General features: G+C 37.1%; 1 protein-coding gene across 1 annotated transcript in view; it reads right to left on the bottom strand.

Moving 5' to 3' along the window:
- The window catches only part of IL17RD (interleukin 17 receptor D), a 42,613-nt gene that overhangs the window by 4,793 nt on the left and 21,636 nt on the right, over positions 1-16,184 (bottom strand). The window contains exons 2-12 of the mRNA XM_033072007.1: positions 14,846-14,903; positions 11,535-11,660; positions 9,604-9,722; positions 8,823-8,943; positions 7,763-7,807; positions 7,517-7,668; positions 7,081-7,146; positions 6,164-6,218; positions 5,130-5,240; positions 3,298-3,482; positions 660-1,596 (exon numbers count right to left, since the gene is read on the bottom strand). Of these exons, the coding sequence (XP_032927898.1) occupies positions 660-1,596; positions 3,298-3,482; positions 5,130-5,240; positions 6,164-6,218; positions 7,081-7,146; positions 7,517-7,668; positions 7,763-7,807; positions 8,823-8,943; positions 9,604-9,722; positions 11,535-11,660; positions 14,846-14,903 (1,975 nt within the window). The remainder of the gene's footprint in view (positions 1-659; positions 1,597-3,297; positions 3,483-5,129; positions 5,241-6,163; positions 6,219-7,080; positions 7,147-7,516; positions 7,669-7,762; positions 7,808-8,822; positions 8,944-9,603; positions 9,723-11,534; positions 11,661-14,845; positions 14,904-16,184) is intronic.

Here is a 16,184-nt window from a genome sequence, read left to right as displayed (position 1 = left end):
CAATTGCTGGAACATTCCACACTGAGGTAGTTGTGATGCCAGTTCAATATCCTGTAAACTAGTAAGGTCAGACCAGCTTTTTTATACAGCCTGAGCTGGGTATCTATTCTGGAGAGTGTCTTCCAAGCATTTAAATTACTCCACTGAAACCCATTTGTTCATTCCCCAGCCCTGTATCTGGTGAGAAGCCTGATGTCATTCTGAAACTTGAGTTAACCACAGTACAGACAATACCCCTAAAGGTTCCAGTATGTGCTGGAGCAAAATAGGATGTCAGGTTTAGATTTATGGCTGTCTGTGAGAATGCTTCCCCATTTTATCCTCTTGATTACAGTACAGCTGTCAGCTGAAATGCCAGCTGCCAAGGAGCCCCTTTAAGGAAGAAGCTATCTCTCCAAGAATAGGTCAATTAATGAGCAGTGACTTATTAATAGAATTTTAGTGAAATCCTACCTAGCTAAGATTTCTTCCATGCACTGTAAGTTTAGAAAAAGATTCATTTTTCTGAAGTTATTCTACCTGTTTTACCATCTTTATATAATGTTTACCATTCTCTGCAGCCTTCTATATGGCTGCTCACATATTATCTTACCTATTTTGAGATGGCAGAAATATCCACAGTAACTGAATATAAGTTTAGAAACACCTCAGTATCTTACCTAAACCTGAAGATGAAGAAACACTTCCTGTAATGGAAGACGTTTCCATTTGGTCTGTCAAGAGTCCTTCCATTAATGGCAAAGATAATTCAGATGAAGGAACAGATGAATCATAGATTCCAGAATCTCGAGGCATGTCTTTCAGATTTGAAGCTTTAACAACATGTAACAATGGCTGAAGGACAGAGCTGCCACCACCCTGAATGTCCTGAGTTTCTACATCTTCTCCATGGTTTAAGTGCTGAATTATACAGTGAGAGTCTGAATTCCCCACTGAAATATTTAGATCTGTTTTCAGGTAAAAATCACCATCCATCACCTGTTTATTCACCAAGTCATTTAAAACCAAGCCTGAATCAAATTTTTCCATGACAGGCTCCGAGTAGTGTAAAGAAGGTGGAGGGAAGGGAATAAATTGTTTCTCAAACCAATCTGGTTCCTGATCAATGAACTGATGCATATTGCAAATAGCAACATAAAGGGACCTCCCAGATTTGCTCCTGAAATAATTCCTTTTACTAATGTTAACAGGAAACACCTCTGAATCCTGCACAGTAAGATCTCTGGAGTGTAAGTGTGAATAGAGCTGGGGGAGATGGTCCATGAGCTTGTATTTTGTGCTTAGATCCAGAATAGCAGGGATGTCTCCCTCACAGGAGTAATCAAAGTAGACTGCAATGAACTTGCAGAGCTCAGCTGAATTCTGCTTTGCCTGACGAAGCTTCTCTGCAACAGTGAACACAGCAAAGAGAAAGGGTTCTCCTTTTCCTGCATCTTTGGTTACTCCTCTGTGCTTCCAGGTCTTTTTTTCAACAAAGTATTTCATTCCTTTGGAACACACAATGATGATAAACTGGGACTCATTTATGTTTTTAATAAGCCACTCTTTCTGATTTTCTTTACAGTTTTTCAGATCTTCCCACAAATCTAAAGCCACCTAGAAAAGAAAGAAAAAACCTGGTTGGTATTATGTTTTATATATTATAAACCCAAGTGGCTCCTGAAAAAAAAGCACTATGGATTTGATACACAGCAATATTTCTTGGGGAATAAAAACAACATAGAAAATGTGGCTAAATCAAGTAAATTACAATTAACTTATGTAATCAAATTGGTATCATCAATCCACAATAAACAATTGTGCTTGTCTCAGATAATTTACCATTGTATGTCTGGGTCCATAGTGTGCTGAATGTAGCAGAAGTAACAGAATCACAGGATTGTTTAGATTGAAAAAGACCTTTAAGGTCAAGTCCAACCATTCACCCACCCCTGCCAAGTCTGCCACCAAAGTGTGCCCCTAAGTGCCACATTCACTTATCATCCTTGCATATTGATGAAGTGTGATGCCAAGAATTTTCATATCTAGATAGAAACATAATTAGTGCCTATAATATCAAGACCTTCCAGTTAGGATGCAAAACAGCAGCACTTTTATCTGATGAGAAAGCTCTGAAAAGTTTATCCTAGGAGTTATTTTCTACTTTGTCAGGCTTTCTGGCCGTTCTGCATGACCTGAAATGCTTGTGTACACCAAGATGAGGGGCACAATGCTTTATCTCACAGGAGGAATGAGTAGTAGGATAAGAGGAAAAAACAGATGTAAAAACTTGCATAATAAACAACATCAAAACCAATTATACAATCTTCTTTGATGACTGAGACCATATATTCCATGGTTAGAGCAGTAAGAGCTCCTCTCAACACTATTCCAAAGAGGAGCAGTGAAGGACTAAAGTACATCTTTAAAAGGGGTTTCAAGTAAGTTACTTATAAAATAATTGATCCTGAACTGTTTTAAACAGATTAAAAAGTTGTGACCATCCACACCAAACACGAGGCCTTGGCTGTGTTTCTGTGTTTGGTCAGCAGAGAGCAGAGTTGCTGTAATGAAACCCAGCTCCAGCTCATCCCACTCATATCCCGGGGGTGGGAGGAAAAATGCAGCACAAAGAGACCAGAAATTATCCTGCCTTTTTCCAGCTGAAAACTGAAACATTTACCACATATTGATTCTATTTCAGACAGCAGTGTGAGATTCTAAGCCTGCTCATCCAAAGCAGCAATCCAAATGTCTCATATCTTTCAAACAAAAACAAGAAAGTAAAAAGAGTTGCTGATTTTAAGGTATTAATGGAACAGAAGGGAAACAAAAAAATAAAAATCAATTCAGTACATGCTGTCAACAAGTAATCCTAATAATGCAGTTTTTGCTCTATGAGTAGAAGTCTTGATAGATTCAACTTCTTTTAAATTACAATACAAAACACACTTCAGGAATACTAAATTCTATCAGGTAGACAACAATACCTCTTTGTGGCTGCTGCCTATAAATGTGTACAACCTACTGAACAGAAAAAGCACATAATTCAAAGCACGCTAAACATGGCTGAATGAAAGTCCTGAAATAATGAACTTCCACTATTCTGTTGGTTTAGGTTGTTTTGGTTTTTTTACACTGGATAAGATCTCTTCATTCCCTCAAGTAAAGAAAATTCATACTGCCAATATTTAGAAAAATAACAACAGTTACCTCTGTGGAGAGGGGTGACTGAAATATCTACTTTTCAAGCACAGAATTCTGGGAGTGCTGTTTCAATTAAGGAAAAGTTGTTTACATATAAAATGTTGAGTTTACCTCACAGCCACAAAAGTCCTGAAGAAAATAAGCAAAGCACTGGATGACATTAATGTGTTTCTGGCAATCTTTACTGGAATAGCAGATGAACACTTTTGGCCGGGGACGAAGTCTTTCCACATGGAGACCTGCAGCATATGCTGAAGATTCTGAGCTCTCCTCATCTAGATGGGAATATATATTTTCTAAAGTGCAAGAGAAAAGAGAGTTCACATTACAAAGCTTGACTTTGTTTTGGAGTTTTTATTACTTTTGTAGGTTTTTTACCAATGCATACAGTAATGTTTGGGGTTTTTTTCCTAAAATTTTCCTCTCCTTTCCACCCTGAAAAAGAAAAGTTGCACACACTCTATTTATCCAGTGTAAGAGCTGCTGCATGTGGAATACACTCTCAAAGTTAAATATGCAGTAATTTCTGTCCAACTCAGAAAAAACAAGGAAGCTTTATTTTATAGATAGAATGAGGTTGTTTCACTTCTATTCAGCTTCAACAGTCTTGAAATCTCTGTTCAAATGCTATAAGCCTGAAGATGGATCATCTTCAAGAGTTTCCTGTCTAACAAAGTCTCTTGTTAAAAAAAACCCAACCACAACATAAGCCAGGTAAGAATATTAAACTCCAGGTCCACAGACTCCTTCAGGATTTCATACAAGATTTCTCTAGTGTGTATATACATACCCATGTTTGGACATTAATCTGACATTAATTTGAATTAAGATATGATTCATTTAAATCAAAATAGCTATTAGTGTTTCCTTCCTTGCATAGATGCTTTTATGCTGAAACATGAAAGTCTGGCCTTATGCCAGACTAATTCAATCTAGTTCTACAGCTGATTAAGCTAATTTGGAATAAAGTATGAGTATTTCAAAATACAAATATCCATCTAGGGATTCAATTCAGAAAAATTCATCAGGAATAACTATTCTGGAACAAATCCTCAGTGATTTGTCTGGGTTTTTTGCTGGAACTGTGCTAGCTGTGAGCAAAGGGATAACTACAGAAGACCAGTAGGTAAAAGATTTAACCCAGCTGGCATATAGCACTTGCAGTATATCTCAGTGCCAAAATTCAGGTGGATAACACAGATATGTGAGGTTTGGAGAAGTAATCTCTTTTTCCATAATTCATGAAACCACATGATTCTCTAAATTCAATATAAAAAGGCAAGGTATTTTTAACATTTAAAAGTATCAAGTGCTGCTTGCCAGCTCCTGGATACAGAGGAGAAGTCAGTAAGGAGGGATGGAATCTAAAAACATCTGCAAGCAGGACTTAAGAGTAAATTTAGGAAGATGGTTTAGAATAACATGTAAAGGCAACTTCCAGGAAAGTGAGCAAATCTGGAATAGCAGCTATAGATAGTATAGACAGACATAATTCCAGACAGCACTGTGAATTATATTGGCATCACATGGCTTTACTTTCCTTCTGATCTAAAATAAATATGAATTGGATATTTCTTAGTAAAATAAGGGAATGCTTAAAACATATCCATTTACAAATCTGTTTGTAATCCACATGGTCAAGTAGTACTTTCTTAAAGAAAAAGAAACATGAAATAAAAAGTATTTTCTAATATTGCTTTTGTTCTTTCTACAGTGAAGTCTTGATCTGTGACACAATACTGTCTAGGCAACCAGTTATCATCAAACACTGATTAAGAATTTGCTACAAGTTTCAATACAAAAAAAGCTGAGGGGAGGAAAGACAGAGAAATAGAAAAGAAAGCTTTTCAGATAAAGACATTCCTGCAGTTAACCAATTAAGACTGCTTTGGTTGCAAAAGCCTATTTTTCAATGGAACTTTGTTCTGAATGAAGCCTCTTACCTTGCTGTTTCTTGCGGCACATCACGGTGAAAAGTGTGGCAAAAGCAGAGATGACAACCAAAGGGACAGTGATGGCAATGGCTCTAATTGGGCCAGCCCATGGGGAGTGCACTTGCAAAAAGAAAGAATGGTTAGCAAATGTAGCACAGCAAATAAGCTGCACTACAATTATCTAAACAAATCTTCACAGTGGGAATGCAGAACTGCTGCAGTACTCTATTATCAGGTAATTGCTGAAGATACAGTAGGCTCAAATATCGTGCTGTGCTCTGCTCCATTTCAAATTAGGTTTTATGGTGGTTGCCCCAATGCCACAGCATCAGAGTGACTCTCACAAGTAACAAGAGCTGTAACTCACACCAGCCCTGTGGGCAAATAATTTTGATGAGATGTGCAGTGGTCATTTGACCTGACATGTTTTGGTTCCAGGGTGCAGAACTTGGCACTTAGAAAGAATTGCCTTCTTGCAGAGATCACCCTCAGCAATGTGCATTAGGAGTCAGTGCATTGTATCCACTGCCTCCATCTGTAGCTGTTTTGAGGCTGCAGCTACACTCTGAAATCCCTGTTTAGCTCTCAAAAACAGGTCTGAGCCATAGGCATGGGAAGCATTCACCTGACAGGTTCTCCAGACTGCTCACTTTGGTACCAGGGCTGGAAGACCCACGGGATGTGTTTAGGCTGCTCCCACAGTTTCCTTACACTGTCTCCACACCATTGCACTCTCAGTTAGAGGCAATTAAGGTTATCATTCCTCATATCCACATATACAACAAAAGCCAATTTCCCACAAAGATTTCCAATGATGGATTGATCTAAACTCCACTAAATATAAATGTACAGAGATGTGCATGCTCGAGTGTGCATCTCTAGCATTTTTTCATTAGGTCAAAAAAACACAGCACAATTATCTCAATAGTCTAGATTATGGTAAACAGAAAAAGGTCAAGTAGAGACTTATTTCCAACATAATTAAAACTGAATCTAAATTAATACAGTAAATATAGTATATTGCTTAAAAATAGAATTCATACCTGGTTTTAGTGCATAGTGCATTGTTTTCCTTGTTGTATTAGTGTCATCAACCAGCTTGGAAAAATAAAAGATTAATTTTATTTTCTGCAATATGAAAATAACTGTAACAGCTTTTATGACCAAATGTGAAGAAAGTTACTGTTCAAATAGTTAAAACTAATGAGCAGCACAAACTAGTATAATATAAATGGACCAAGTAACAAAATTCCAATTAAAAAAAATAAAATCAAAGTCCAGGAATTATGCAGGCTCACAACTTCAGTTTAAGTCACAGATCAGAGTGCTGTACACTTGGGGAAGCAAAGCTATGGACAGGTCAAGAACATCCTGATGCCTTAATATTTTATCTTTTGTATTTTTCAAATCCTGTGCTGCATTAGTGCACAACTCTCAACTCCATATAAAGTGCTAGTTAACCATCTTCACATTTTGGTTAGACAAAACAATCCCTCTGGGTCTGTAACTCAAGGACACCCTACAGCCTCAGGCCCTGAAAAGTATAAACAAAAGTGAATTGGGGAGGAGCAAACTGGGGGAATAGGACTTCATTCCCTGAAGCTGTAATTGGAGGATTAACTCCTGATATGTAAATGGACCAAATTTATATCTGTCTGAAAAAACTCATGACCATCATCCATTTTGGGTGTAAACCCCTGGGGAGTTTCATCTGCCCATAATATACCAGAAGGCTCTCCATTAAATGTATCCACTTTTATTCTTCTAACTTTGTCTGGCCTCTGTTTCTAGGTAAGCCCAGAAAAGGCATCATTCTAGAAAATTTACTTGCCCAAGTTACTTCAGTAGGGGTACCTCAAGTTCAATTCTACCAGTGTGGTTTGAAATATTTGAATTTTACTCCATTTTCCCATTAACATATTCACTTAGGTGAATACAAAAGACTGTTCAGAAATCTCACCTCAATGATATAATCCCCTGGAGACACATTCTGAAGAACACAACTTGTAGTGTCTGTGTTCTGCTCCTGCATCAAAGAAAGAATACTTTGCAAGCAATTCACATACTTTTAAAACCTAATAAAGAATTCACATTGATTTAGAAACAGCCAGTGCACTCTTGCATTACCACACCTTAAACCAGCAAAACTAAGTCTGCCCATTCACCTACACAATTGTCTGCCTCAGAACTAATTTGTGTTGTCCAGGTCCAAGGGAGTCCTCAAGCCTGCTTCTGACTGATGAGTGCTATCACAGCACAATTGTTATTTACATTAATAGTTCCAAACAGCTTTACAATTTTAAAACTGATACTATTTTATACTAAGTTTTTCAAGTTTCTAGAAAACCTTAGAATACCTTATGTTAATAGGTTTTGTGCTTTTAAGAGCCACGTACCTGTTTGCAGGTCTTTTGCTTGAACAGCCCTTCATGCTTCAGTTTGTAGTGAAGAAAGTAGTACCTAAATCCAAAATTGTGAGGTGCATGATCAAAGGACACTTGCATGTTAAAACCTTGCTGGGTAACATTCACATTTCGTGGCTTCCAGTCTGTCAGAGGAGATATTAATGTATCACAAAATGACTCTTCAAGTACAGTAACTTTTTGAAAGATTAATATATAAAAATATTATATTTTACTTACAAGGTTTGCAGACAAGGTTTTCTGGCTGTAGTAGCAATTCACATGCTACAAATATACAGAAAAATTATTAATTATACAGTATCAAACTGCTGTGCTATTTAAACAGGAAAAGAACAAGGGCAGAAATAGGGAGTTCATAATTTCCCTGACTCTAATATGCCTGGACTAAATACATTTTGCAAATTTAACTCCTTTGTTATGATTTCAAGTCCCTTCTCATCTTAATATGATAAACACAGATCCATTAATTTGAATATCACATTTTTTAGTGAGACAAAAAGGATAATGCCAAGCACAGCACATCAGGAGAGGAAGTTAAAACTAGTCTTGAATAAATTTACTCAGAACAAGTAAGTATGCTGAGCACTACCACCAATGGTACAGTGGTCTGCATTAACAGACAGACTTGAAAATAGCTTAAGCAAGTTTTACAGGGGAAAAAGCCCTTAGCAGGACAAATATCAGCAGTTCACATCAAAGGGTACTTGCAGTTTCTCACCACACTGTGTAAGGACTAAGAACTTATTCAAATTTCTTCTCTCTACCTCCAGTGAGAATTGCTAAGTAATTGTGAGAAATTCAGCTTGATCTGCTGCTATCTAATTTTAGATGTCCTCCTCTACATCTGTCTTTAGATAGTTGCTTTTAAATTGTAATCTCAAGAGCAAAAAACAACCTGCCCTTTTTCACCCTGTCCAGAGAGGACCAAACCATCTCCACGAGTTAACTGAGAACCATGGGAACAAGCCTGCTCTAGGCAAACCTGAGATAATCTCAGGCCTACCTGAGACTTTTCTTCTGGTTGTTGCCTGACACTTATGATCACACACCACAGATTTATCTATGGCATGCAAATTCTTTCTGCTTGACACCCAGATCTTCCTCCCACAACAGTGTCAGTGACTACATAACCCAGAGTCATCCAACATCATCATCCGTGACATTCCTTTGTTGGGAGAACCAAAACATGAAGGGGAGGCCCACTGAAGAGAGGACATGCAATACCATATAAAATACAAGACTGCATTATATGGTACATTATATTGTATGCAATACTTACATCTAGTTCGGAAGAAAAATGGGTGATAATTACTTTCATTTTTGATGGAAGGAAAAGGAACAATCTTTACAAAGTAATCTGTTTCAAACTTCAAGTTTACAAAGGCCTGGGACTCCACTCCCTACAAAAAAGACAAGATTGCAACATCTTTTAAAATCAACTATCACAGCTGAAAGTATTTTTCAAAACAAGCTCACAATTTTGCAATCAAAGGCTGAAATTAAGAATCGTTCCTCTACCCCTCTATTCCAAACTGACATGAGGAATCTCAATTCATGGCTGGATGTAGACTATTACAGACGTGCATCTATACTCCAGTCACCAAAATGACAGTTCCCAACTTCAGGAAAGTTTCTATCAAAAGGAACAAGATCTGTCTCTAAAGCAACAACTATCATTAATTTCACCAATAATACTTTTGGGAACCAATCAACTTTTCCACAAGGGCATGGAGCAATAGGACAAGGAGGAATGGCTTCAAACTGAAAGAGGGTAGGGTTAGATAAGATACTGGGAAGAAATTGTTCAGTGTGAAGGAAGTGAGGTCCTGGCACAGGCTGCACAGAGAAGCTGGGAGCTGTGAACACCCCTCCAAGTGCTCCAGACCAGCTTGGATGCAGCTTGGAACAACCTGGGATAGCGGCAGGTGTCCCTGCCCTTGGCAGATGGCTTGGAACTGGATGATCTTTAATGACCCAAACCATTCTAGGATGATAAACACTTTCAAGACTACTCACACAGTCAAACAACACTGAAACTTTCTTTGAAGCAAAGCACTTACAGTTCGTTTAAAACTGGGGCTGAGTTGCTTTGGATCTTTTAAAACCATCTGCTGGCATTGTCTTCCCTCTGATTTTAACTCCTCAAGTATTACTCGAAATCCCTTCAGGTACTCAATCCCTACAAACAGCAGGGAATTTAAACAGAAGATTAATATTTCAAAATGCATAATGTAGCATTTTATGTAATTTGAATATATTTCATTTGTCTCTAAAAATAAAGCTTATCAGTTATATGAAATATGTTTGTATTTAATACCTGTTGTTGTCTGTCAGTTCTGCATATTCCATCTTGCCTATCTAGAACTCAGTCTTTGGCAAAGGCTAAAATCACTGTATACTTGTGTAATGCTTGGAACAGAGGGGCCCACGTCTCATCTGGGGCTTCCAGATTACTACTGCAATGTAAGTTACCAGTACCTTCTTCACCTTCAGAAATAGTAATTACACATTTCCATTTTAACAATCAAATATAATATTTTTGCTGGAAAATTATAGAAATAGTCCTTTATAAATTTTACCATCATCTATGAGACTACCAGATTAAAATGGTAACAATTGTTAACAACTTCTTTAGCTGTAGTACAGTAAGGGCTAACAGAAAACTTGACTTAAATGGAATGGAATTTATTCCAGTGCGTGTATAGTTCCAGTTATTCATAACTGCTGCCAGAACTACACCCATTCTGTTCAAGTTACTCTACTACAAGTTAGCACAGTGTCTTTACAATGTTCTCATCACAGAATTACTTCATGATATAACTAAACTGAGTCACAGGGATGTGAACACCCAGGAAAATGCCAGTTTTACCCTGTGACAATTTTGTGGCTCAGGTATCAAAGGCACTGCACAGCTCTTGAACTCTCACTACTCCATCTAATTGCATCTCTTCTACAGCATTACAGATCAATGTATCAGTGACATAGCTTTTGCAATCTACATAAATCAAAATGGACTCATTTCAGTTTATGCTATGCTTGTCAATCCAAAAAATAAAATCCCAAATGTATAATTTCCACATTTTCCACCACCTCCTCTGGTTTACTAGTTTCACGGGATTGTGTGTTTTGATTAATGTTTTTTAATTTTGTAGAAGATAAAGTGTTGCCAATTATGTTCTTAGCATTCTGTGGAACAAAAGCACTGTTTGTCCCTACAGGAAGCCCCTGAAAGAGAAGGTGTCCAGTTCCATGTTACCCGAGATGGCTGAGCAGCAGCTCTGTCCTCAAACTGTCCAAAGGATTAACCTCTGCTGATTACAAGAACACCAGCCTTTGTTTCCCATGGATGTTTGATTCATCCAGCCTGCAGCTGAAGATTACCAAATGCCTTCAACTGCACAGGTCTGCAGAATTCAGAGGAATTTTCACATATTCTTTTAAAGCCCAGAAATAAGTTTATCAGTCAATATGCATTTATGCACATCCTCAGTTTTGGACACTACTGCTCTAGTGGGCAACAAGATACTTCCAGTGACATTGAAGCAATTAAGGAATACTCCTAATCACCAGACCTGGCAAGGAAACACATTAAAGTTTGTATAGTTGTGATTAGATGATGTTTTCCACCTGTAAGACAAACTGCATCTTAAAGAACCTTTAAGTTTATCAGGAACTAAACACAATCAATGCCACTGAAATGCACCAAAGCCTTAGGGCAGAAAATGAAACCAGCTGCACAGTTCTGAAGAGCAGGAATTCAGTAAACTGGAACAGAAGAAAGCAGAGTATGGCTGCAGAGAACATCCTAGTTTTAAGGGTGTTTTTGAAACAAGCCAGAAAAAATAGGAGCTTTGCAAAGGTGTTAAGAATTCCTTTCTTCTTAGGCAATTTGCATCAATGATTCCAAGCATAATTTAATTATTTGATACCTATGAGCAGGAAGTTATTACCAAACCCATGATCAATGAGTCCATTTCCCTCCAGAACTTACCAATGGTATTTGCTGTCCAAAGGATCATCACAGCCACCTGTTCCTGGCATGCAAACTGACTGATAGTGATGTTCTGCACATCTCCAATCACATGTCTTCCCACTGAACTCAAGTAAGGAGTGCAGTCTAAAAATATGGACAAATAAACACTTCAATAAAAACATTGTAGCTGACATAAACTCCCTAACGTGTTCAAGACTGAGTAAAAGTACCAGTGCATTATTTTCCATAAGCACTACACAGCAAATCTAGATGCAGTTTTTGTCTCAAGACCCAAAAACTCACAAAACCTCACAAATCATTGAGCACAACCACTTTTACTGGCTGCCAACCCACAGTTCACAGGATTCCCAAGGATATTACCAGTTTATACCACCAGTATAACCTGTACCACATCACATGTACTGGGATTCCCAAATCCCTTTTTTTTTCCTTGTAGTTGTTCAAAATAATATGAAGACTGACATTAATTTTGTTCATGTACAGTGCTCAAAGCAAGAGAATGCTGGTGAATGATCAGGCACATATGAGAACAATAAACCACGTGAAGCTTGAGAACTGCTCAAGAAAGGCTTTTTAACCACAATACTGCTTGATCCTGACCACAGAGACCCTACTGCTTAAATCCATCTCCTCTCTGCCTTCCATTCTGCAGCCACATGCCTACAGACCACTTCAGTGCCTCTGGAGTCACTCAGGACTGGCTTTGCCTTGCTATCCTCACAAAATACAGTGTATTCCCTAAAACTACAGCACCACAGCTTTAGCTTTAATTAAGAAAACAAAATATAAACAAAAGATTGCTGAGTTTGTTGTTGAACTTTACAATGTCTTTTTGTTTTCAAATGAAGAAAACAACCCTACATGTTATAACTTTTAAAGCTTTACAATATTTAGGCTCATATTTTGTGGCAGGAAGAGAAGTAGCAGGCAGGGAAGTCACTAGTTCTGGAGCACAGTATACATGAAGATGGGTGTGTAAAAACAAACATTCTATTTCTGAACTAGTGAAACCAACAAAATCCAGAAAATGATCAGTAGATTGTATATTACTGACTGATGATTAATCAAAAAAAAACTGAGATCATTTATATGCTATATACTCATCTATATAGAGCTTGTAGAAAAGAAACATGAAAAATCAAGTGCCACGATATGCCAGTACAGGAAATTTGAATTTAATTCAGAGGTGTGATCTTGAAGGCAAGGAAAGAAAAATTATTAACTGTAAAGGAGACATAGAAAATAGCTTTTTACTTTGAATAACCATGGCAAGAGGTCTTTTCATTAACTGTCACAGACATAAGAATGTAACACTGTACAACTCTGCCTTTTACAAAAGCTGGGAGGTTGGTTGGGACTCCAGTGTTTGTAGAATTCAGTTGCTATGAGTGCACTCAGTGACAGCATGAACTTCCTCTTAGGAGGAGAGAGGATCTCTTTCAATGGAAAGTTTGAAGTAACTGGTTTTTGCTATGTCTGGATCCAATTAATAGCAAGCCCAAGATTTTGGATCCTGGTTACTAGAATTTTATGGTCAAATGACAATTTGCCAAAATGGAATATAGGACAAACCCCTGAAGTTTGACTGCAAGTCACTGATTCACAGTTATACAGAACAACAGTTTTAGGAAGAAAACAGCATGGAAAAATCACACTTTTTAGGAAATAACTTCTTTTACTTGAATACAAGTGACATACTAAAAAATACAGACATTTCTTTTTCACCTGAATAAATAATTTAACCAACTAATTTAGCATCATTAAACATTTTCCTAGAGCTGTTGTGTGGCAAAATAAGAGCCTTTAAACCACAGCCAGCAAGCCAAATTCTCTTTTGTGCTGGTTTATTAAAGGCAAATACATATTTCCATACCATGTGAGCTCTTTAGTCTTCATATCAGTAAACTCTTTTCCTAGTCCTGCAGAACTCAAATAACTCCTTTGCCCAGGAAGCACACAGTGCCAGTAGAATTGTGAATTAATACTTCTCATTGCTTAAACACAGTTTCTAGTGCCAGAATTAATGGAAAAAACATGACACATACTGGGATTTAAACAGACTCATTGTGTTAACTAAACTTGGGGATCTCTGTTCTGATTGGTACCATTTCCTGATTTTCTTTATGTAAATAAAAAGAAAAAATCATACTTCTTTCGTAGTGACCACCTACATCTTGTACAATCTGACACACTTAAAATTTGCTAATTTAAAATATTAAGATCAAATTAGATTTAAAAATTAACCAAAAAAATATCACAGTGAAGGATTGCAAATTCAGGTAATATAAAAACAGGGAACAAAAGGCTGATCAGAATGAAACAAATCACTATTGTTACGTTTCCTGATGCATGCTCTCAATGATGAAACTTTACCTACATTCTGCATATGAGGTAATTTCTTTGGAGAGGCAGAAAAAAAACACCTATGACTTGCACTGGCATTAAAACAAACATCATTTTGATCTAAATTAGGACCTTGTCTTGACTGTACATTGAGTTTATACTGATGATGGCCACATAAAGGTAAATTCTTAATGTAGGTAGCAGTCCTGCTTTGGTAGCTAGACAGGAAAGATGATAAAACGTCTAAAACACACCCCAACAATAAGATAAAGCCATTTAGCAGATGTTTGAAGAGGTCTGAAGTGTTATTGCTGCAACCTGTTTATCTCAGTTACTATGCCAGAGATTACTTTGTTCTCAGTTTAGCTGCAGAACACACATCTGCTACAGCTCTGAAACCATCTGCACTGCTAACACACACAGCAGTGCTCCATTGGCCTGGGCCTTGAAGACTGGAGCTAATGAAAAGTTCCCACTGATTCAACTAAATCACAAGATGCTATTCAATATTCATATTCAATATTAATCCTTGTAAAGACAATTTTTTAAAATATGTTACCTGTATAAAATACAATCTACACATTTTCTACACAAATTATGTCATTTTCACCCAAAATTACACATCAGAGAAAAGCTGCATTAAGCTCAAAATAATCCTTTCCTATGTCTTCATGTATACTGAACCTTTCAGTGAATATATTTTTCACAGAACAAAATAATTTTCTATAATGTTCCAGTCAAATACTGGCCAACCTGAAAGAGAAACTACTACAAATTGTTAGAGAGTTTTATTATCAGTGAGACACAGAAGATGATCTACCAGATCCAGCAGACACAAATTTCTAGATTTGATAATTATGTCAATATTGAAGAGCTCATGCCACTCTTAGAGACATGTTGCTATATATTGACAACTGTGATGGAATCCTTGATTGCTGTGAATATAGTGCAGATTTTCAACTTACTGTCATATTTAAAGGTGATGTTGAATAGTCCATTGTTCTTTGTGACTGATGACAGCCCCTGTAGAGAAAAAACAAAGAGAAAGGAAAGTCTGAATGTAGTATTTGCATGAAGGCATGAGATTATGATTGAAGCAGTATGATCTGCTCAGTAGATGGGAATCATAGAAGCTTTTTTTTTTTGAAGAAAATGATGTGACATTCCCAACTTCTGCCATCTAGGTGAATTGTGTATGTGCAAAAAACATACCTTGATTTAAGAGAGGAGAGGGAGAGGCTCCACAGCTGTGAAAAAGAGTATCAGAAGTTCCAAGAGAGTGACATTGCAGAAACCCATTATGCTACCTCAGACATCCTTTTCTTTTATCAAATACTATTAAGGCAGATACTGCAAACTGAAGACCAACCAGAGAATTGCTCTGCCAGGGAGAAATCCAGGCTGATGAGTCTGGTGTCTCTTCTCTACTTATAGAAAAGAACTTTGGCCCTCAGACATGCAACACTTTCCCCTTCAGGAAGCACTGAAATTGTTTTGAAGCACTGAAATTGTTTTGAAGCACAAAATGTAACATCACCCACACAAGACACAAAGCTGAAAACTGGAATATTGATTCTTATGATACAATATAATTCCCTGAAAGGCAAAATACATCATATTTACCATTAGCTTTAAAAAAATACCACCCATTTATAAAAGAATTGTATCTGGGTTCACTGCTGCAATGCAAACAGCAAAAACCATCAGCACACAAAGCCTGCAGCAGCAATCAGATGTTGTCAGGACCATTCCTGAGCACTCCCTGTGGTCCCTCCACAGACCCAGGTATGTACAAAGGAAAACAAGGTAGGAGTTGTCTAGTTAAAAAAAGAACTAAAACACTTCCAAAGGTTGAAAGCAATTTAGACTTTGATAGTATTGTTACAAGTTGAATTTGTCATCTCACTTTCTTCTTAGGTGGCTTTTAATTGTTTAAGTTGGATTTAGTTTGGCATTGAACCAGCTGTTAAACAAAAAAGCTTCCTGAAACAGGAAGGAGTTTTTCTTCTGAGTTGTAATTTCTCTATAAATAGCTGTTTTAGTCTGACTCACTTTCTGTTTATCTAATCTTTATTAAGTATCATATAACTTACAGCAAAACAAAGACATGATTTATTTGATTTAAAAAAATCACAAAAAAGCAACTACTGACTTTTTATAAAGGGAGTTTAACTATCAAATCAATTGATACTTGTCTTCCTTTTGTCCTAGAGCTGAAGTTTTGGGAGATATAAATTTCACCAAACTCCACAGAAAACTAGCACATGTATTTTAATTTATTAGATAGGATTTTTATATGCTCTA

This window comes from Catharus ustulatus, chromosome 13, assembly GCF_009819885.2.
Source record: "Catharus ustulatus isolate bCatUst1 chromosome 13, bCatUst1.pri.v2, whole genome shotgun sequence".
Taxonomy (NCBI): Eukaryota; Metazoa; Chordata; class Aves; order Passeriformes; family Turdidae; genus Catharus; species Catharus ustulatus.
Note: the sequence above shows the minus strand (reverse complement) of the source record. Positions and strands in the feature narration are given on the sequence as shown.